The following is a 23,912-nucleotide window of genomic DNA, read 5'->3' on the forward strand; positions in this document are numbered from 1 at the left end:
AGAGGTGATAAAGAGTCAGGATAAAAACTTCATGTCTGATTCTCTTAGAATTTATTTTAAGCTGTTAATGGAAGATAGACACAAGAAATAACTGGGTCCGCCTTTGCAATCTTAAGAGAATTCTCTAAGTACAAGCAAGGTGGCAGAAATCAGAAAGCAAACAAATTCAGTGTAACCTCAAATGGTCATAAAGGGGATAAGTGCATCCCAGGAAACTGCAGCAGAATGTTATTTATTTACCTAGCTTTATTATTTGTTATTGTATATTCTTTACATGAAATATTTAAAGAGGAGCTTTAATACACTTGAAAATTTTCTTATCTGTCCTACAAGAAAATGAAATCTTGGCTTTCTTGGCAGCGTGTTGCTGTGCAATGTGATGTTTAGCTGGATCCTGTTACTATGTGAGGCAACAAGCATTTTGCTGTGCTCTTTGCTCAGAGTAGGATCAGGCTTGAGTCCAGCATCAAAATCTGTACTCAGATATTTGGATAATACCACTTAGTAGAAAACCCCAAATCTTTTTTATTTTCTGGTACATATTATTTTTTGTTTTAACCTTCCTATTTTATCACAGAAATCACTCAGGCTATGCCAGAGGACCTACTTTTCGTGTAAATACTTTATATCATGCATACAATTCTAAGAGTGAGCAAGCATGTATCATGCTGGTCCTGGGAATCAAAATACTTCCTTTCAAACCATGCTGTAATAACAATATTAACCATTGCCACTAAAAAGAAAATAACTCAGTTCTGGTTTATGTTCATTCAGAAAGCTCACAGGTATTTTTAAAGGCTGTGTCCTATATGTGTAATCCAGTTTATAGGAGAGGAAGATTGCTGTAGCAGTTCAAGCAATAGTCTTGGTCCTGAAAGGCTGTGGTTTGATCCTTGTTCTGCCATTCCTTTGAGAGCTTGGGGCAAACCGCTTAGCATTTCTATGTCTCAGTTCCCCATCTAAAACTGGAAGTAATAAATTTTCTAGCTGACAAGGATATTATGAGAAAACATAACATTCAAAGCATTTTGAACTCCAGAGGGGCCACTATACCTTTTACCCTTGAGGCTTAAGTAGCAGCAGCCAATAATTTGAACCCAGTTACCCAGGTACACCAATAACTTCCACTTAACTGACCCCAACTTGTGTCTGGCTAGCATGGATCTTCCAGAGTAGCACCCAAGATTGACTGGATGACAGCAAGAGATACAGGTTTTACCATTTCTGATGGGACCTTTCAGTAGCTAATCACTTCCTCTGTTTAAAGTGAGTGCCTTATTTCCTATTTGAAATTGTTCTTGTTATGCTTTAGTATGGCAGATGAAAGAGCCTGCTAGTGCCTAGATTTTCTCCACATGAAAATACTTGTACACTATTATAGAGTCATCTCTTAATCTAATTTTTGATATGCTAAGCTGATTGAGCCCTTTAATTGCAAAGTATTTTCTGAAGTCCTTGAAAACGTTTCTAGCTCTTTTCTCTGCCCTAATTTCTTAACAACCTAAGATGTAAAACAGAACTATTTGCAATATGCCAGTTTTAGTCTCATGCCTCCCATGTACAAAGGAACAATTATCTATTTTGCTGCATTATTTTACTGAGTGCATGTAATGAGATGTTTGTCTAGCAAAGCCTCAATTTCTTCTTCAGCATCACTAATTTGCAAGGTCCATCAGTAGGCTCTTGAGTTTGGCATGCCTTCCATGCTCTGAGATTTGCAACTTCTCCACTGCATGTGTTCAGACGGTTTTTATTTGAGTGACAGTTCTATGACATTGCCCACTTATTAAAGTTTTTGAATTATCCACACCTTTTTGGTGATATGCAAGAGATTAGAATAAGATTATCTACCTTAAATCTTGGTTGAAATCGGTTGGCAAATTAAGCAATATTTGCTGAGAAGTAGAGGGGCAGAAAAGGGAACCAGCCTGATAGACAGACCCACATCATAATTGTTTAACTCCGGTTTCTTTTGGGAACCATGTTACAACCAATTATTATGGCAAATGCAAATCTAAGAATTGAGATTGATCTTACTTAGCTCCCCAGAAAAGGAGACAACCAGTTTAATACCCCTATATAAGACAAAATTTATTTAGAGAGCAAAGCCAAGGAGATTCCCAGTTTCTTCACTAACCCTGTGACTAAAGTCTTTTCTAATTTAGGAAAAAATTCCCTGTGGAAGTATTTGGTGTCTTGCTTGAACAAAGCTCTCAAGATATGGACGGGCCTTGAGCGTGCATTGAATCCCCTTGAAACAAAAAAAAATATCTTATATGATTTCAACTAAGCATAAGCACGAATGCACTGCTGGTCTGGAGCTTGGTGTAGTAACATTAATAATAGAATAGATATTATATATAGGGATATTGTTGCATCCATCCCCAAAAAGGTGTCTCCCCACTGACAGACTTCATTATTGATGGCTATCTGTGTGTATACCAATAAGACAATCAGCATGTAGTAAAGAACTGGCTATTTCATTGTAAACAAATCAGACAAGTTGAAGTTAATTAATTTTTTTTTTCCTTTAGAGTTCAGTGTCCAATATTTGCAATGTAACATTCTGCACTGACATTGACTAGCTGAGACAAATTCTCCTGTCCTCATTTTGGCAGAACTCCAGTTAATTTCGTTTTCTGGACTCCAAAGGTTTGGTACTGCAGAATGCCAACCAGATAACAATTTCTTTTGGTTTCACTAAAAGCTCTTTCAGCTCAGCACCTCCCAGCATCAGACCATTTAAAAAGTCTTTTCAGGCTCCTTTATGAGTGCACAATGTTACAGAAGGATGAGGTACTTGCTGTAATAGACGCAGTGACCAGTGTTTGTGATTATTCTTGATGTCTCTTGCCATAGATACATCTTTGTAATGATGACCACAGCTTCCATTAAATAATAAAATAGTTGATGTACATTCCTGTCAGAGAAACTTGGGTATGTTTGTGTTACACAAGGTCCAGTTCAGTCAAATCTGGCTGTTCTCTGCACAATTTATAATTGAAGTAACTTCTGTGTTGACTAGTATCACAGCATACATCTATTTGTTTCATCCTCAGACCTTTGATATTACATTCAAAGTTGTCCAACTGTGCCTCTTAACTATTTTCCTCTTGCCAGAATGGTAAAGAATCTAAAAAAGAGTGATCTTAAATGGCTAACTGCATTGGTATGCATTCTGTGTAGCCCTCTGAATTGCCTTAGCAGCACACAAACTCAGAAAATTACATGGATATTTTACTAATATTAATGAGCAAATGGTAGGCATTCTTCAATCTAAACATTTTTATCTAAATGTAATGTAATTGTATAGTAATGTATAATTAATGAGTGTTATGTGTTGCAGGTTGATTAGGTGCCTGTGACCTTTTGAATTCAAAGTTTGTCTTTAATTTTTTTAACCTTGATCAATTCCTGGAAACATGAGAATAAATACATTGTGCTTGTTACAGTAAGAGGGAATTGTGGTCATCAGGTTCTGTGAGATCTAAAGCAGATGATAGATTCCTGCAAATTTCCTGTGTGCATTCCTGCCACAACTACTGTGTGTTAATTTGGGGTTCTGCACGCTTCCTTATCTTTGCTCACAAAGCCCCACGCAGTTCAGTTTTTTGACAGTAATTATTTCTGTGAGGGTTTTTGCAGCCTTGCACAGCAGTAGGAGGAAAGACATTGGTTTTGTGCAAAGAACACCTGTCTTAAGCAAGGGCACTCCTTTGCATGGGGCAGGAGATTCAACGTTCCAGGCAGGAATGGTCAGCAGTAAGCTGGAGACCAGGACCTCTGTCTCTGAGGACAGGCTCTTACCTGCTCTCTCTCTCCTGCTTATTTGCATGTATCCATGGCATAAAACGTTCCAATCTATGTTTTCATCATTTGGCCAAAGTACAAAAAGAGAAAAGCTCTCCCGAAGCCCACATTTTTTTTCTTAGTAGAAGCTGTAAGACCACTGAAAAACAGGCCTTTTATTAAAGTGCGTAAGTGCAATCTTATCTGTGTACCTTAAGGCAAGCGTGACTGTAAATTGTCTTTCATATTCAGAATTACTGTAGCAGAGAAATGGTCTCTAGACAAGAATCGAGACAGTCCAGCAGTTTAATAGCTGAATCATACAGATCAGCCTTCAGGACCCAACCTTGAGCCTGACATCAGTCTTCTGTGCATGAGCTTCAAAGGAAACCATACTTAGTCCTCTAGGACAGTAAAAAGATTGTTTGAAGTTAGTAAAGCACATGTGTAAGTATTGGCAGGCTCAGGGCTTTTATCCTCAATGAATACAAATGTCTTATCATGCTAAAAGTAATTATTTTTTAGATATAATAGCTGCAAATATTTGAAACAGATAGTCTTTGAACTACACTGTTTTGAGTGGTTTGTTATACTAAACAAATTTTGTTTGTTTCTATGATGTATTGTGAAAGGATATTAATGTCTTTTAAAGAGTTTAAGCCTTTTCGTCCTTTCTTGTTTTTCAAAGGAGAAAAAGTGTGTTTCCATGTCAACTAGCACATTTGTTCACATATATTAAGACTATTGTGTAAATGAGATTTTTTTTTTTCACTGTAAGACATTGTTTATTGAAGGTCAAGAAGACTCTTGTTAAATAGACCTAACTGGTTAGAGTTTTAAAACATAAATAATCAGTCCATTCTCATTCAAACATGTTCAGTACCATGTAAGTAGACATTCCTGGAAAATTATGTTTTGTGGCTGTGGTTTTAATGAAATGGACACCTGATTTTGTTCTGCAAAAATGCAGAATTTCTCAGACAATTAAGTGATCCCACACGAGGAGCTGGAGTTGCTGCTGCAGAGTAGATAACCTGACCGAGGTGAGAAAGCCTCAGCTCAGCGTGTTTCCAGCACTCAGAAAATTTAGGCCAGCGGGTTTCCAGCACTCAGAAGGTTTAGGCTAGCCTGTCCTTGGTAGGGTGCCCTCCAACTTGTAAGTGGTCACCAAGGTGACTTCACACCTGATATTTGATTGCCTGAGAAGTGTCAGGAGAAGAGACGAAGGCTTAGGGACAATTCACCTCTGCTACACACAGTACTGTGCCTTCCAGTTCGTTGCCTGCCATGCTGCTTTGACTCTCACAGGTTTGCATTCCTCATTACTTTACTCACTGTGCATGTTTCATTTAAGCTTTTGGTCTTCCCAGGACAAACTGGGGGGAAGCATTGTCACATTTTTTTTCCCCTTTCTCTCTTCTTGAAGAAATTCAGGTCATTTTCCTTAAAAAAAAAAAATCTACAGAAATTATTGACCAACTGAGACTATAAACCTACCATGTCATTTAGTTTATTACTTTTCCATAGTGGCTGAGCTGCCTTAAGGCAGTTATAAAATCTCCTGTTAATCAGGAGTGCTCAAACAAAGCCTCTCCCCATCTTTCCTCAAGGGGGCCTACAAGAAAGATGGGGAGAGGCTGTTCAGTAGGGCCTGCTGTGATACGACAAGGGGTAATGGTTTTAAAATAGAGGGGGGTAGATTTAGATTGGATATTAGGAAAAAATTTTTTACAATTAGGGTTGTAGAACACTGGAACTGGTTGCCCAGAGAGGTGGTGGAAGCCCCATCCCTGGAAACGTTCAAGGCCAGGTTGGATGAGGCTCTGAGCAACCTGATCTAGTCGGGGATGTCCCTGCTCCTTGCAGGGGGGTTGGACTAGGTGACCTTTGAAGGTCCCTTCCAACTCTAACCATTCTATGATTCTATATGAAAAGTTTGTCACTTTTTTCCAGTTAACAGTATTTCCTCTTAACCATTTTATTATATCTAAAACCAGGAGGGAAGCAAGACAGTCCTTATAATGGTGATGGTATGGAACACACACCATATGATGGACATTCTGTTAAGAGTGGCGGTTTCTGTTTAATCTTTCAGTGTAAACGAAGGAGCAAACTTACTTAACTGATGTCTACTAAGTGCATAACTTGGAGGGAGGGAGAGAAGGGGGAAGCCCAGAACATATAAACCCGTGTATTTCAATTTACAATTACTAGTGAATAAACTTAAATTATCATAGCACAACTTCAGTCATTATAATACTACTCTTTTTATTGTGAGAGCCAAAGTAATTAATCTGTATATTTACGATCTTTGCCCATGATTAGTTTTCTGTCACAGGATGTGGTGAGTCGTGCTGTTATGACTATATTTTATTTACTAATATTTTCCTAAACTGAAGAAGCTGAAGAAGCTGAATGGACAAATCCGAGAAGATATCTTTCATTTTCCCTGACAGTGAATGATGTTTCCATATATAAACATAATAATAGAGTCATTGCATATGCACTCACATTATCGTAGCTGCTGTGTGCTCAGTGTTATTCAAAACAAGGCAGGAAGCCAAATATTCCTAGTTCCCATTTTGATTTAAATTGTGTTTGTAATAAAGGGATTTTCATTCAACCTAAATGCAGTTTCATCCTAGTCCAACAAAACTCCCCACTTCTTTTTTTTTCTATTTATTATTATTATTATTTTTCCTTTATTCTAGGTCACTCAGTCCTGATACAAGTGAAATTCTCCTCTGGTGGTGATAACAGCAGTGCTACTCAATGAACTATAACAAGGGCTCTAAATGCATCTCCTGTAGCATACCACAGTGATTTGCAAAAGTGGGAATAAATCAAAGCAGTGAAGAGATGCCATGTTGAGCCAGAAGCTAAATGTTACATCTTGTTGCATGAGGCTAGAGGGAGAACAGATCCTGTTTTTCTGGCAGCACAATATCTTTGTGCTTGTTACCTCCGATCCAACCCCATTAAAACAATCATTCAGAATCTGCAGGAAATTGTCACCTCTTTCTTTCATGCAATGGCAGCTGGTATTGGTGCCTACACACATTTCTCATTTCCTTCAAGATTTTCAACACGCACAAAAAAAAAGGAGCTTAATTTATATTAAAAAATGTGTCAGCTTACCCTGAGGCTCAGCACGGGCACCAGGGAAAAAAATAAAAGATAAATGCCTCTAGGTGAACTGGCAGAGGCTCTAATTCTCCGCTCACTCTACTGCTACACAGTATGCACCGCATTAATCATTTCACATAGGCAGGCGTTTAAAAAAACTTCAACAATTTTAAAACAAAGATGCATTGCCCTAAACTTAATAATAATACAACTGTATCCTGTAGAACAATCTCAGTTCACATACACTGTATCCCCTAATAGAAGAGGTATAAAATAATATTGGAGTCTTCTGTGTCACAATTTTTATTATTCTTTTTATTTCGTTTATACAGTTATATCCCCTCTAGTGGGCATTTGTGTGTGTGTGTGTAAGTATACATGTTGTCATTCGTCTTATTCTAGTGATGACATGCACAGGATGTTTTCTACCTCCCATTTTTATTGTGCGGCCGGCTAAATGCATTGTGTGATCCTAGTGAACTCTGTTACGCCTCAGTCCAACTGGAATATAGTTTTTCTTTAACTTTCTGTGCTAGGGAATAGGGAAATATTTTCACAAAGCAAAGTACAAATAATACTTGAAGGCAGAAGACAACATTAGGTCTAGGAAAGTGGCAATGATATACTGAGATGTCAAAGGTGAGCAATACAAAGCTGTGAGGGTGGGACTGCTATAGGGGATAGGACCTATAGCCATGGCAGCTCTAGTGCCAGTGAGAGCTACAAGAAGATGAGTAAAGATTCGGGTTGCCTGAAGGCCGTTGTTTCGTTGCTTTGCTATACAAGGTGCTGCAAGGCTGCCTGACCGAAGCGGCTGGAAACAGTCCTCTCTTGGAGAAAGCATTAACGGTTGGACAGATGACATGCATAGCTCTATGTTAGTCCCAGCATTAGAAGACGTGGCTCCAGGGAACACTCCGTGGGCCCTGGCTGGGTTGTTTGAAACAAGGTTGTTGGACAGCAGCATTCCCAGCAGCTCTGCCGCTGGCCTGCGTTGCATTTCACAACTCCCAGCAGCTGCCTGAGAAGGTTTGCAGAGATGAAAGGGCTTGCTGTTTTGTATATACCTCTCAGTGCAGTGTGACTATGGCAGAGAGCAGATAACTAGTCTGAGTAACAGTCTGTGACCTATGAGGAAAGGCTGGATCAGTTACAAGGCAGATTTAAAAACAAGAAATGCAGATATTAAATAAATTTTGTTAAAAATGCTAAGCAGCGATATATGTATGGGCACTTTTCACACTCGTACACCATTCTCGAGGCTGTCAGCTTGGCATATGACAAAATGGCAGGCAAACGTGGTTCCTCCTGCGTAGACAGAGAATATTGAACAGCCAACCAAACAAAAGGCTTTTCAGTATGATGGGGAACTCGGTGGAAATGGATCCTGCAAGTCAACACTGGTTGTGCTGCTGATGTTGACAACAGGGATCTGCCTTTTACAACCATGAGACTTGGTCTGAGGATTGACAACTGTTATGAAGAGATGGAGTCTACTGCAGTGGGGCAAAGGCTGGCCATCCTGTGACGAGGACCTTAAATTAGGAGTGACGAGGAGGGAGTGGATGACCAACAATCAAGTGAGGAAGTCATGGGCTGGGATGACAAGCAAAAATGTGTGGGATGATGTGAACAGGAGAGACAAAACAAGGCATAAGGGGGCCCACCCCAAGGGTATGCAAAAAACAAGCAAATGCCTACAGGACACCTTTAACACCGCTGCTGGAAAATCTACATGACTGGATGCCTCCCTGAAGTGCCTGTACACTAGCACATGTGCCATGGAGAGGACATGGGAGTAATTCCATAGTTGGAAGGATCTTATGGTCCTAGAGAGAAAAGGGGTCCAGGAGAACTGGATGATTTTGAAGAATCACCTCCTCCAATGTCAAAATGACCCCTCTTGCTGTGAAGTAAGTCAAGGTAGTGGGAGGGCTGCATGGACAGGTGAACAAATCCCTCCTGACAAAACTCAAGCAGAAAAGGATATGTACAAGAGGTGGAAGATGGGACAGGTGATGCAGGAAGAATATAGAGACACTGAGTGTGCAGGGATGGGGTTAGGGAAGCTAAAGCCTGCTGGGAGTTGAGTCTGGTGAGAGAAGTGAAGGGCAAGAAGAAGGGCTGCTATACATGCATGAATAGCAAAAGGAAGACGAGGAAAATGTTGATTTGCTGCTGAATGGGGTGAGGGACCTGGTGCCCAAGGCTGTGGAGAAGATGCCTCAATGCCTTTTTCATCTCAGTCTTTATAGGTAAGGCTGACCTTCAGAGATCCAAGGCTCCTGAGGCAAGTGGGAAAATCCGAAGCAATTGAGACTTACCCTCAGTGAATGAGGATCAGGTTAGGGAGCTTTTAAACAAGTCCATGGGAACTGAAGGGATGCACCCACAAGTGCTGAGGGGGCTGGCCATTCTTCATTATTTTTGAATGGTCATGGCAATGGGAGGCAGTTCCTGATGACTAGAAGATTGCAAACATTGCTCCTGTCTTCACAGTTTCAGCTCTGAGCAGAGTGTTTGGGGTAGGTGATCTCCAGGAGTGCCTTCCCCCCTCAGTCACTGTCATATGTCTGTGATTCTGTATCTTTTAAAACCCATTTTTCAGTGCTGATGAAGCCATGTGACATTTAAAGAACACCTCAAACTTTTTCCAGAGTTTCAGTTGCCTGTCTCAGGAGATCCATTTGCTGAGTGCAAAAATTTCTAGAGTTTCCTTAATATATCAATCCTCAGAACATATTAGCTTATGGCATGCACAGCTGCCATCGCTGCAGAAGTGGCAGGTTTAAACGGTGCGTAGTTTGGTAGGGCAAAAGGAATTTGTTGGACAGCGTGTATCTAAATGGTATTGCTACAGCACAAAAGGTGGTGTAGATGTGTGTGCAGTGGGAGGCTATCAGAAGTGCAAAATCAGAACACTAGGAAGAAAAATGCTTTGAATGTCTGGGCACGATTTAAACAGCAGGAATGCGAGTACTGCCTGCGGTAGTAGTTTGATCATACACAACAGTAAGGTACAGTTCTATATGTCCATTATACTCATGCCTTTTTCTTCAAAGATTAGTGATCTGTGCTTGTTTTCACACAGATGTAGGTGGATTCACAGGACCATTAAGTAAGCAATGGAAATCAGCACTTCAGGTCTTTGAAGGAAAGGCTAAGGATGGGGTCCAAATCTTCAGTTGGCATAGGATGGCATTTTTCTACTGAAGTCAAGGCACCTACTTCAATTTACAACTCCTAATATCTGACCTGAATGCTGCAGAATGAGTAGAGGATAGGAGAAGGTAAGGAAAAAATACAGAATTACTAATATCTATTATATAGTTAAGAAGTACAGCCTAGAAACTTTCTTTGTTATAGTGAAACTGAACTCCTCTTGGATCAGCTGATGAATATGAGTTGCATGTCTTTTGAAGGATCTTAGAGAGAGTCTTGGGTCCACAGAAGAATACTCCGATACTGTTGCTGTAATCACAATAACAACAAGAGCATGAGAGTAGCAGAGAAAATGGGTAAACTGTAACTTTTGCATCTTTCGAAATGGCTTTTTGCGAAATACATTTGAAAAAATTTGTGTTACTCTCACAAAGTATTACAGTATAATATTGTTTTAATACTGTAGTGTTTGTGATGTCTTATTGCTTTATTTATTTGGATTGCTATATTAGTGGTCACAAACTATTAAATGGTAGTTCTTTGGTTTTGATCTTCATGGCTTTTTTTTAAATCGAGACGCAAACACACTGGGCTGAAAATTTTCAATGCTTTTTCTCTAGCAGAATTATTTTTTTTTAATTAAAAATACACAAAATTTTCAGTTCCTTTTGAGTTTTCTTCTTTTTTTTTAAAAAAAAAATATTAACACTTTTCTGCCTGTGGATAATTTTTAAATGGCTGATTTAATAACAAAATTCATAAATAGGTAGTTCTTATAAAATAAGAACATGATCAATGTAACAAAGAATTGTGTTCACAAGGACACAAGTCTGTTATAGGGAGCTGGAAGCCTGATTACTTGCTGCAAAGTGCCTTAAAGGGCTTGCTTCTAAGAAAACATCATATATTGCTTTAAGACATATCCATTCCCCCCTCCTTGCAGGGGAGTTGGACTGGATTACCCTTGAGGGTCCCTTCCAACCCTAACCGTTCTATGATTCTATATGTACACACAGATACACGTGTGTGCTGTGCTACTGGGGAAAGCTCGGTCTACGTAAATGCAGTGCAAGGGACAAGTGACAGCATGAGTTACAAAAAGTTTGCTCCTGTAAAGGAGGAGCTGTAGATGCGATTTGGGTGCCCAAGCCATGGTCCCCAGAAGTAGTGCCCATATTGCTCTGGTGCTCAGTTGCACCAGGTTTAAGCTGGAGTGGTGTATTCCTGCTAATCCGCTAACAGGCACCGTTGCAGCCAAGGGAAAGTCCATGGACCTAAGTGCAGGGACCAAAAATTTAGTCAGCTCATAAAAGCTGATTGTTCTATGACACAATAGAAACTCTGGAGTTTCTTTGCCTCTTGAACCCTTTGTAACTCAGAGCAAGAAAAGGCAGGGTATTTTTTTCTCATAAGGAATGCTTATTTCGTGCAAGGTTTTCTTTAAAAGGTTCAACATTGACCATAAAGATGGGCATTTAGGTTCAGAAGCAAATACAGATTTTTCTATCGCTTTAGCACTGGCTTTCTAAGGAAATGCCACAAGATTTGATGTAGAAAGCTAATGCCCATCTCCTTTCCTGAGCATCAGGAAGCTAGATTTTTCTCAGTTGTACTTAACAAAAGTGACAAAAAAATAATGTTCCAACTGTAACTTTAAAAGCTCTATTTAGGCAGTAGAATCTCTATAAAAGGTCTTTCAAAAACCATATTTTCTACTCTTGGCCTTTTTCTATTTTTAATCATACATATTTCCTGATTGTATTTATTTTGACCTCCTTCAAGTGGTTTCTCTATTACTGTTATTTTGCAATTTTATGGTATTCTTGTAGGTTACTGTATTATCTTTGATCTCCTCCCTTTCAGCTTTTTCTTGGGTCTTTTTCATCTTAAAAAAAAAAGTTTTCTTATTTTTCTTTTTGTATCTCTGTCTCCCAAGTGCAAGCCTTTACTTAGCATTAGCAGTTAAATGTTTAGAAATCATAAAGAGTCACAAAGATTCTGGAATTTTCTACTGCTACACACAAAATATTTCAAATTCTTGCTTCAAAGGCTTTCAGGAACAAAGAAGCTTTTCTCAGACCACTAGCGAATCCACCAAGTTCAAATGAACTGTCTTTGCCAGCAGAGATGAACTAATAACAGAACAGCATAGTCTTGCAAGAGTAGCCAAATATGTTAGGGGAACAAACATATCCTTGACATCATAAGGAAAAAATCACAGTTTATCTCTTTAATAACCATCTTCAAGGGAAATTAATGCTCCTTTGTCCTTTGTGCAGAACAGTAATTGGATTGTGTGTTTCAATTATATCTGGACAAAGGCCAGGATATTGAAATACTTCTAAATATTAGATTTTCTTGTCCAAAAATTAGATTTTATTGGCATTCTCTTTCCGAGATTTCTTCATTAAAAGCTTCATTAAGCATAAATCTTCTTTCCACACAGCAAAAAACTGAATTATTTTAAAAGGGTCATTTAGAAAGGTTTGCCCTCCCCTTCTCCCACTGTTTATGCTGAGAGAAGAGTTACCTAACAAGGTTAGGAGCCAACCTGCCTTACCTAGGATGGTTTTCGGCTAGTTGCTTGAACTCATGGTCCCAGTTTGGCCTTCCATAGCAGGTCTTCTGTCTCAAACCAGTAATTACATCCATTTTGTCATCATGATGTAGGGCTATGTGAGTAGCCTAAAGGAAAAATTAAACAACAATAATTTTAGAGCCAACAATGTAACCAAGTAAGAGGAGAAAGCAATAATGCTGCTTCATGGTGAAAGACAGAAGTATTAATGAGGGAAAGGAAACTGTAATTATCAAATGGAAGGAGGAGAGGGAGAGGGAGAGGGGACAGAGACGGAGAGGGGACAGAGAGGGAGAGGAGTACTCAAGAGTTCACAAAATGACTAGGAATGTAAAAAAGCACTTCCAAAAGTGCCCAACTCAAGTGAACTCAAAGAAGTTTAGCTTCTTGAGATGAAATGTTTGAAATGAGTTGGGATTAAATATTGTCTTTACTGGCCTGGGCCTAATAGCCTCAGTCACTTTTACTGGCAGATCTTTGATTCCTAAACCTCTCTGAGTATCTCACCCGACACTTCCTTGATTGCAGATCCTGACACAACAGTCACCATTTCAAAGGCCAAGTTGGAGTTTAGGAAAGGGAAAAAAGCGCACTGTAACAGAGTTTGACAATAAATATTATCAGTTACATACACCTTACGTAAGGCCAGAGCATTCTGCTGCTGATGGAAAAGACAGCGAATGTGCCAGCTCTGCAGGGGTAAAACCCTAAGCGGTTTGACTCTTCTCAGGTGAAGGCAGGTGGACAAAGTGGATCAGGTCAGGTGAAGCACTGAACTAAGCGAGCTGCACAGCTCCCAGTGCAAAGAAAACAAATCCTGATTTTCATGGGCATTTACTGTCTCTCAGCTCCTATGCTACGCCCATTACCATGCCATCTGAGTACTTCCCAGGTGCAGTTAAAAATAAAACCACCGTATCTCCTAATTGTGCTGCTCTTTTGTACGAGTAATATGCTTGTTTTCACTACAGACTATCATTGTTACTATCACTGTTGAGAAATTACCAGAGAAAAGCTAAGTTAAAAAATGGGCTTTGCATTTAGTTCAGGCCGTAGCATGAATTGGGCATCACTATCATCTCTTGCAGAAATGGTTGCTGAAATTTAGATCCATTTCCTGGGAATAATGTCTCTTTCTTGTGCTAATGAGTCTTCCATGTTGCTTAACAATTATTCTGGTCAAGCACAGCTGTCACAAGAGGTCATGTTTCTAAAAGGTTCTTCATGTTGGTTTAGGCCATGGAGGACTTGGAATAGTCTAAGAAATCATTTAAAATGTTTGATGGGAGTGGGAGGTGGGGAACTGCAGGGTTTTTTCCTTGTTTACAGCAAAATTGTGCCACTGAGCAGGTGGGCTATTTCTGTTCACAATAAGTGGAAGTTCTCCAGGAGTTTTGGTGTTAGCCCTTGCTATAGCTCACAGTGTTAAAGTTGCCTAAGAATCTTAGGGGGATTGCAAGGAGCAATAGGCTGAAATATGATTTGTTGTCCAAGCAGAGGCAAACATGTGCAATATGTGTTTGATGATCTGAAGCCAACATGGAATCTACAAAGAGCTTGAAGCATTGAACAAAGATTATATTTGAGCAGTAAATACATGCCAGTATTGGAACATGCACTAGAAGTTGTAAATTGCCCATCCTGCTTGGGTTCAGCTTCACTCTACTACTGGTCATCTATATGGTGAGACAGGGAGAGAATGAGCAAAATTGTAGAATCATAGAATAGTTAGGGTTGGAAGGGACCTTTAAAGCATCATCCAAATATTACTGGTGCTGAAGCTCAAATTCTGAGGAATGATTAACTGGGATTTACTAAAGATAAGTAAGACCTATAAGATGAGGGAGCTTTGTGGATGTCTGAAGAAGGTGGAGTTGTTACCTCGCACAGTTCCCTGGATATGGTCTGAGTAGGAGAAGCAGCCACCGAAAAGCATTCCTCTTCCCCCATAGCCCTTTAGGGGTGAGATGCCTGGGGGCTCCAGGAGCAAGAACATTACCAGGGTAGGTGGGGAGGCAGTGCAGGTTCAGAGATGCTCCTGTGTCACCTAACTGGCAGCATAGGATAACGAGGCAGTGCTGACAGGAGACTGGATGATGGGGTTTGAAGAGAAGAAGGGCAGATTTTAGAAAAGTGCAGGGCACACAGGTGAAGAGTCTCAGCAGGAATAGTTGTATCCCTAATTGACTTCTGGCCTGATGTTTGCCCAAGAGGGAAGTGGGATGATGACAGTTGAGAGATGAGGGCATAATGAGATTTGTGTTTTGTTAGATTCCTCAATAGCTTCTTTCAAAACAGGTTTTAGGTAATATCCTGTGATATTGCTAGTGCACAGTGGTGGTTTCTGTGGCTGCCATATACTTCACGGTGGGAGCAGATTTTTCTGAATACAGCTTTATGCACATACCTCATTACTTGACAGAAGCCCTAAGGAAAGCAGAAAGAAACAATGGGTTTTTGTGGCAGCAGTAGCAGGAAGGCAAAAGCTCTATGAAATCTATTTTTTAAATCTCTACTAGATAGTCCTTCATTCAACAGAGATGGCAGGAAAGAAAACAGTAGAGCAAAGACTTTCCTGTGAGAATTTTTCTGGTGGGTGCCTAACTGATTGCAGTGTTGTCTGAGTGATCCATTAAAAACAAGAGGGAGAGAAAATAAACTAATTTAGGTCTCAGTAAAGACTAAGGAAGTAGAATAAAATTGACCCAATCTAAGGATTAAGTGCCTTGAGTTGGGATGATCCAACAAAATTGTAAGATGACAAATCTGAAGTCAACCAGAGAAAAGGTGTTTTCGAACAACATGAATTAGTCCATAGAGTTTGTGGCCAAAATGTTCTAAGCACAGCAGGGTTCAAAAGTGTATTGGACATGTATGTGAACAACAAAAATTATACTAAATAATAAGAGTCAACAAAACCAATACTTTTAATACAACCCTCTGTTTTGAAGATGTGGACAAAATGTCCCTTCACAAGCTCCTGAAAGACTCTGCACTTTTCGGTAAAACACCTGGTAATCAGCGCTGCCCAAGCCAAGATACAGGACTGGAAAGATCACTGGCTTGATTTCTCTGTTCTTGTTTTCCTAAATGTGAGATGGAAACAGATGGCTTGGTGTCTTTATATTTACAGTTCTTTGTCTCTCTCTTTTGTCCATCATTTATTCAGCTGTTCCCGTTCCATATGTTAGCATACTGGAAAAGCAAGGTACATTAACTCAGACTCATAAGAGTTTCATTATTACCTGACTTTCGTCCCAGCCAGTAAGAAATATATGATAACTTAGAAAATAATTTTTCCCTTTTTCAGCCATTTTTGTCTCCAAATGGAACAGAAGATCAGCAAACCACTCAAATGCTGACGGGTCTCGACAAATCCAGTAAAAATAAACCTGTCAGATAAAAATAAAGAGATTTTACAAGAAGAAAACTTTCGATAAAACTTCCTAATGATTTGCTGAACTCATTAACCACATAGTGTGTGACTCTTCTCCACTGTAAATTTAAACATAATTACACATCATTTTGATGATGTAGCTTCTATCTTTTAAAAATTTCATTTTCTTCTTAAACATTGAGTGCATATATTACTATGCAAGTGAAGACAGGCAATGTACAGGTTTCCCATCTCCTTCTGCCAGTGGATGCATGATTTGACTTTGACTCGTGACTCAGCTTTGACTTTAAATACGTAATGCTTCATTTCTTGCAAATAACTTGATTATTCTTTGAAATTTTGGATTTACTTTCAGTTATGTTTAAAATGGAATTTCAGTTTAATTCAGCACTGAAGCAAGGAATTCCTGTTTCTCAAGACCTTATTCCATAGGTTAACAGTTGATGTAGACAAAAGATAGTTGTATCCTTCAAGTCAGATACCCTGTATGAAACAAGTTACAGAATGACACTCCTTCTTTTTAAATGTATTTATTGTTTAAATTGGAGCATATAATTTCTCAAGAAACATGAAACTCTAATTTTAAAGTTGCCAAAGGGGTAAAATGAACCACTGTGCCATGACTGGTTTTGTATTGGTTGAAAACCTCCTCTCTATTAAAAATTTACACAGTTTTTCTCACCTAGATGTCTCTAGCTTAATTTTCCATATGCTGGATCTCGTTTTAGCTGTCTATTGGATTGGAGAGTCTGTTATTAGGGTTTTGTTCCCCAGGTAGAAATTAGAGGCTGGGATCAAATCATCCTATAATCCTCTCTATGATAAACCAAACATTCCTGGGATCTGTCACTAAGCAGCTAATTTTCCATCCTTTAATCATTCCTACAGCTTATTTCTGTCAATTCCTCATCTGCTGCAGTCTGTAACAAACAGAGCAGAGAGTTTGGGTTTTAAAAAAAAAAAAAATAAAAGCTAATTTATTAGGATCTTGGCATAAGGTAATGCTTGCATAGGGAATAAAATCTTTCAGGCAAGATGATTAGTCATTGTCCACATGATGATGCAAGTTTCTATTTCAAGAGTCCTTGTTATGGCATCTTCAGCTGGATCAGGTAAGACTCCCCAAATCTCTTTTTCTGCTCAGTTCTTATAGCCAGCTGGCCCAGGGGCTGTTGTGACCACTCCAGCATGTCCAGTATGTGCATCATCTATTGTGATCTTTTGTCTTAACTACATACAAAGCATCTTCTAACTAATTAACTATGTGTAAAAGACTGCCCAATGTGACCACTTCTGCAGGAACAGTTTCTGCTGGCCATTGGCAAATGTCTTCTCTGTGTACAAGTTAATCAGTTTTGCAGCAGGAACTGCCTGCAGAGTCTCAGGACTGGTGAGATTCCCTGCCCAGGATCTTAATTGACACACTGAGACATACAATTGGCTTAGGCAGAGCAGGAAGTCTTCAGGACAGTTGGAAATTCCCACTTGGAAACTTCCTCCACCAATGCAGTGCTGCGAAGTTGGGTGGGAGTACAGCCCATCCCCTGGTTTCAGCTCAGTCCCCCCTCTGGAGCAGCTCCAGTGGTGTAGATGGCTAGGCTGGGAGGTCCTGCACCACCCAGGAGATGAATGTCTGAAAAAGTTCCCTGAGTATCTGCCCAGGCTCTACCCTGATGCCCAGCTGAACAACAATTGTAAGACAAATCTGATTGCAGTTCTTGTAACTCAGGTTCTGTAGCTCTTACCCCACAGTCCATCATTCCTCTTGAGCAGAGGGCACCAGACCTCAAATGGGCCTCCGTGGGCAATGTAGTTTTGAGTGTAATTACTTTTTAGTGCCTCCAAAGAAATAATTAACAAACATGGAGAAAGCCTAAAAGTACACGATTTCAGATGAAAATGGAACAGCATGGAGGACAATGTGTAAGCTTATAGCAAAGGGATGGTCGGAACTTGTTTTATTGTGACTGTGATTTTTATTTTGTTGCAAAATCCCTTAATTTCCTCCTACTCATCTCTCTTTGTGTTTGCGAGCCCCTCTGTCTTTTATTATACTTTAATATCAAAGGTAATCTGGAAGGTCTGTCCCCAAGGCAATCATTGTAGGAGCTCTGATGATTTGGAAACTGTAGCTCTTCTTTAACAGGATCAATGAGATAAAGATGCGTATTAGACACTTCTGACGTGAAAAATCAGAGAAGAAGCCAGAAAGCTATAAAGAGATTTTTGTGAAGATTTAATATACTAGGTTGTCAGACTTCTGGTAAGGTGGTGGGAGAAAAATGTGGTAACACCATGCTTCACTGGAGATTTGGTGAAAGAGACTAACAGTAATTTGAGATGTTTCCTAGATCTGAGTGTACTGTAAGGGACCATCTGTGGTTTCTCTAAGACATACAAATGGAGTGTGATCCCAAGAAACAGAGATAAAGCATTCAGGGTTAAGTAGGGTATTTTTAAAGGCTAAGAATAGGACTGTCTGCAGAACTTGAGTACCAACCATCTTGACTCTTTGCTTTTTTTCCCCTTCTGTTTCAATGTTTTGCCTTAAATATAACCTCATTGCTTTACAGAGGGATTGCTGCTGATTTACACTGCTGTAGGTTATGAGGAAAAAGCAAGCCCACTGACATTATAGCATTTCATTTTTTGTGACCAACAGCAGCATTATTTTAAATTACCAAAATTAGATAAGGTTTATAGCCTTAATCTTTGCGTATTTTTTTTTTGTGTGTGTGTCTGAATCCTGAAGTCCCTGCTTGTTCCATGTCCTCAGCACCTCAAAAATCAGGCCACCGAGTGCTGTCAGTCTGTATCACATCGTGGCTGTTGATTTACAGTGAGAAATTTCTTCCCCCAGCCTCTACTTGATCATCTTATTTCTCAAGTCTTTTCAGCAGTTCATTTTATGGAAACAGGTATTTAGTACGTGTGTGTGGAGAGGAGGCATATGCTTCTAAACGAATAATGAATTGTGCATGGGGTAGCAACTTGGGAGCATGTGAGCAGGACTGGGAGCCAAGCACATTTAAGGAAGGAGGAAGAAAAGCTAGCTGAGGAGTTGAGACAATGTGGTCTTGGAAATGGGGGACTGGTTTCCAGAATATCAGGCTGTGGAGCTTGGAGGGGTGCTTTTAGCTGTCTGTAGACCTAGCTGTGATGGTAACAGCGAATCCAACCGAATTGGGTCAGGCCACCTCTGGCATAGTCCTCTCAAGAAAGGACTTTCTGAAGCTGTAGATATTCCCTAAACTCATCTCTGGTGCAGTTCCACTGAAGTGGTACTCTGTAATTTTCACGTCAGAGGTGGAGAGCGTTTGGTAATGAAGAAAGACTGTAATTATAAGAAGTATTTTTGGCCACAAGTGTAATCTTAGAAAGAAAAGAGGTAGTGAAGAAGGATGACCTATGGGTAAAAGGTCTGCTTTTCCCTTAGATCAAAGAGGATTTCTAGTATAATATGCTAAAATAAATGGTGTTTACAGAGAAGTCTTCTTTTCTGTACACTGACTGCCCATAGCATAGCACAACATATTACATGTATAATTAAAATACAATAAATGCACAATAAAATTAATCCTTATTAAAACTGTAGAATAAAGCCAGCATCAATGCATTTCTATAATTAAACAATTATTCTGAATCCTATATTTTTTTCTTGTAAGCCTCATACTATTAACTGACTGCAATTATTTAGGACTCTTAAAAATCTGTTTTAGATTTATATTTCATTAGTCTCCACCCATCCTACCCCCGTTGACTACATTCATCAGCTTGATGGCTTGCCCAAGTAAACTGTCTTAAATTTTCCAAGTGCTCTTTTTGCAAATTGAGTTAGATGCAGTATTGCTATTAATCAGATCTGTGAGGCAGGGTTTTGAGTAGTCGCTTATTTCTGTAATGCTCTGCTCCCTTGCAACGTGTGCGTATTTATCATTCCGTTTCCCACATCCTGAATTTTGTACAACAGATGAGCAAGAGCTCCGCTACCTTTTTCATGTAAGGTGAAAGAACATACTCTGTAAATCAGCTTCCGTCATGTGGAAAGTCATTAATAATTATCTGTTGTATCTGTGTTAATAATTATCTGACCATACCTCTGTTTCTCTCTGCTCCCTGAAGACAGAGGTGGAGCTGCAGCTCTGGGCAAAGCCAGCTTTACACCAAAGGGGTGTAAAAGGTGATGAGGTAGGGGATGCCCAGGGAGGTACCTTCATCCCCGACTCTTGCTGCTCCCTCTCAGACATTGTAGTCCCTGCAAAACCCTCTTACCCCTGCAGCTGAGCACCTCCCTGCAGAGCCCTAGTCTTTCCTACTCCTGAGTATACCACACCAGCCATGGGCTGTAGCATACCAAAAAAGATCAGAGATAGTCCTCGGCCTAATTACTTAATCCAGTGGGCCACCACAGGTAAGATGCCCAGGGCATGCAGGGCTCTGGAGTTTGGCAGCCTGCATGAGGCACTGACTTAGAGCTGGGGTGGCAGCAAGCGGCCTTTCCTATAAATGCAGGACGACGCTTGAATTCATACCCCTAAGGTGGAAGCAAGAGGCCTAAACTGTTCTCAAACACAGCTCAGAAAGGTGGTTACATTTGACAGCAAAAAGAGCCCAGATTTTTAGGTCTTTGGAAGAAGAAATTTTGTGGAGAAGGCTGTGGGCTGGCTTAGAGCTTGAAGCAGGTTATCTTAAGCATCAACGGTTGGTCTCAAAGCAAATGGAAGAGGGTGCTTTTGTTTTCCTCAGTGTGTGTAGCTGACCTTATTGCCACAGCTTTCTGTGGCTGTCAGAGGTCTCCATGGGTTCAAAATGCAATTTGACAAATTTATGGAAGAAAATCTACTAAGGGATATTAAACACAGAGATGTGTCTTGTATCAAGACACGACTGAACTGCAACTTGCTCAAAGGTGAAAAGGTGTCTACTAAAGATGTATCGTCATGTGATTTTCTGGTCTTTGTACTTTTCCCTGGGCATTCATGAACAGCCAATGTTGGAGACAGAATATTGGGCTAGATGGATTTTTGGTGAGACCCAGTAGGACCTTTCTTATGTCCTTATGCAGGGTAAGAGAGAAAGTGGATGTTTGCTAAAATTATCATCTGATAGATAGTACTATTTTATCAATTTCAACAGCAATTGATCTGAAAAATGAGACCACTAATGTGAAAAAAAAAGATCATTTTATGCATAACTAAAGCCAGTAAAAACTTTCCAGCCATGACTAGTAGTCATGCCCTTCCTCATCACAAAAAATGATAGGGAAATGAAGGCTCTAAGGCTATTTAATTGTGAAGAATCAATTAGATAGATGTATACTCCTTTTGATTTGCTGGGGTTTTTAAATTATACAGCTGCAGACATTATGGAAGCTATGAGTATTTATATCTCAACCGTATGTGGGCAACACTAAGAAATATTAGTTCAATAAGTGTAATGATAGCTGTACTCAAATCAAAATGAAGTTGTTAAAAAAAGAAAAACCTCTTATTTATTTCCTTAATAGACAGTTCTATGGTACTCATCATGGCAGAAAGAGAGTGCTGAATACTTTGAGGAAGATTAAATTATTTGTAATTATACCACAAGTGGAAGCCTTTAACCAATGGAAAAAAATGTGGTGCTACCCTGAGATTAATCGTTCTCACTAAGATGACTGCTAAATTTTTTAAGTAATACTGTGAACTTCCCCAGCATCTTTCATCCAGGCTTTCAAAATATTTTACAAATGCCAGTGAAGTTTAGCCTCATAACACCTGTGAAAAATAAGCATCACTATTCCCACTGTACCAATAAGGAAGCCAAGATATAGAGAAAGGATACATAGAAATCATGATACTTTTTTTATTTCACAGGAATTCAGGAAAACTAAACTATATAGCAGAAAACCATGGCAGAAGGCACCGTGCACTTATCTTTGTAGGCACACTTACCCAAGATTCTCCCTAAGCTATGGATGAACACCCTGAGGAGGTATACTATACTCTCAATGCATACTTAAATTCTGTTCTTTTCTTCTTAAGATAACAACAGCAATGACAATAATATCAATTTTACGTGTATGCATATAGAATATACATAATATACATATATAATGTGTATATACAGATATGTAGCTCCCCTTCCTATGGAAAAGATCATTCTGGTACAGTGGTAGTATTTGAAAGTACACTTCTTTTCACATCTAGCACGTATTTTCATTTTTATTTCCCTCCCTTCTCAGTGCTTTTTCTGCCTCAAAGATCCCTCCTGGCAATTTGAATCTGTCCTCAACTCCTCAGTTACGAAAATCCCAGATGCTTTTTCAGTGGCAGCTTGTCATTAAGATGCCAGTTTTAACACTCTTTCATTTAAAAAGATCAGCCCCTTGGTCCTGCAATCAGCTCCATATGTACTGACCCTCTCAGAGATCTGTTCACTCCAATGTAATTCCAACATCTGTCCTTAAATGTGAAATGTTGAACAGTTCCTGATTCAGCTTTTACATTGGAAAATGACTCAAGGAAGCGGTAAGGTCCACAAGCTACCAGTTGCCATGATGGATAGGGAAGAGAATGTTTAATGCTGACTTTTTTTTTCTCTGTTACCTTCTTATCCCTCACCCTACTTCACCCATTATCTGTTCTTCACCTGTTCTCCCCCAGTGCTGCCTCACATATCCTTAGCAGAAGATACATCACAGGTTAGCAGATCAAGAGTATATTAACTGAATTGGTGCCATCCATGCCTTACAGACCCCAATATATTTTTTCAACAAAATAATTAAAGTGGTTTGAGGCAGTAATATGCATCTTGATATATGCATCTCATCCAGAGCTTAAATGCCTTTTAACATTTCTTCTATGCTGGCTAATATCCTGATTTTTCAAGGTGAGAAAAGCAGCTAATGGTTGCTGAATGCAGCACTCTGGACCCAGACACTCAGCCAAAGGGCCCTCATGAAACCAGCAGCTCAACAAGGAGAAAGTGGTGCCCTTCACTTCTGTCTGAGATGACCTTGCAAATTTTTTTCTTTTTTTTTTTTTTTTTTTTTTGGTGAGAAAGAGGACAAATTTATCCTCTAGCTCTCTTACTGTGTGTCTAGCCGTGAAAGACATTCCATGTTTACCTCCAGTTGCTATTGAAAATCTGATTCTCCAGCTTTTAGGAAAAACACTGTGGCTAGGGATAACTTCTTCCTTGGGAAATGACAGTGAATTCAAGAGACTCTACCCTGCAATAGTTCGTGAGGCAGCTGCAAAGCAAGTGACTGGTTCTAAGAGGGAGCTACAGCAATCAAGTGAGTCTCTGGCTCTGAATTGCCTCTCTAACCTGGCAAAATAAGCTTATTTGTGGAATTTCTTGATGGAGCAGTAAACTTTCCCACCTACCTTCTGCAGCTCCAGTACTGTGTTAGGGTTGGAGCATTTGTACCAGATGGATTTTAAAATTGAGGCAAATGGCGTGACTCCAATTCCTGCTGCAATGCACATGCTCACTCGGTAGTGAAAGACGTCTGTGGTTGCAGATCCGTATGGTCCATCCACGGCCAGTCTACAGCAGCACGACATTTAGACAAGGGCCAGCGACATATGAAATGACAGAAAGGTTAAAATTTGTTGAGCTGCGTATTTTCAAAGCTCAACTTCTGTTAATATAAAAGAAAAAGAGCATGTCTAATCTGGCACACAAATTACCCATGCAAACACATTTAATTTTCAGTGGGTGCCATTTAATAGCAAGGAACTGTTTTTTCTGAAATGAGAGAACAAGAGCACCCATGTGGGTTTGGGGCCTGGCCATCTATTTAAGCATGCAATTGCAATTTTCTGGCTTTCTGAAATGTGATTAGTCATATAATTGCATGTCCAAATTTAGCTG

General features: G+C 39.6%; 1 protein-coding gene across 1 annotated transcript in view; it reads right to left on the reverse strand.

Annotated features, from left to right (window-relative positions):
- Positions 1–10,259: 10,259 nt before the first annotated feature.
- Positions 10,260–23,912, reverse strand: part of NOX3 (NADPH oxidase 3) — a 39,983-nt gene continuing 26,330 nt past the window's right edge. The window contains exons 10-13 of the mRNA XM_010117962.2: positions 23,423–23,585; positions 15,901–16,047; positions 12,638–12,762; positions 10,260–10,386 (exon numbers count right to left, since the gene is read on the reverse strand). Of these exons, the coding sequence (XP_010116264.2) occupies positions 10,260–10,386; positions 12,638–12,762; positions 15,901–16,047; positions 23,423–23,585 (562 nt within the window). The remainder of the gene's footprint in view (positions 10,387–12,637; positions 12,763–15,900; positions 16,048–23,422; positions 23,586–23,912) is intronic.

This window comes from Chlamydotis macqueenii, chromosome 3 (genome assembly GCF_036417535.1).
Source record: "Chlamydotis macqueenii isolate bChlMac1 chromosome 3, bChlMac1.mat, whole genome shotgun sequence".
In the NCBI taxonomy this organism is placed as follows: domain Eukaryota; kingdom Metazoa; phylum Chordata; class Aves; order Otidiformes; family Otididae; genus Chlamydotis; species Chlamydotis macqueenii.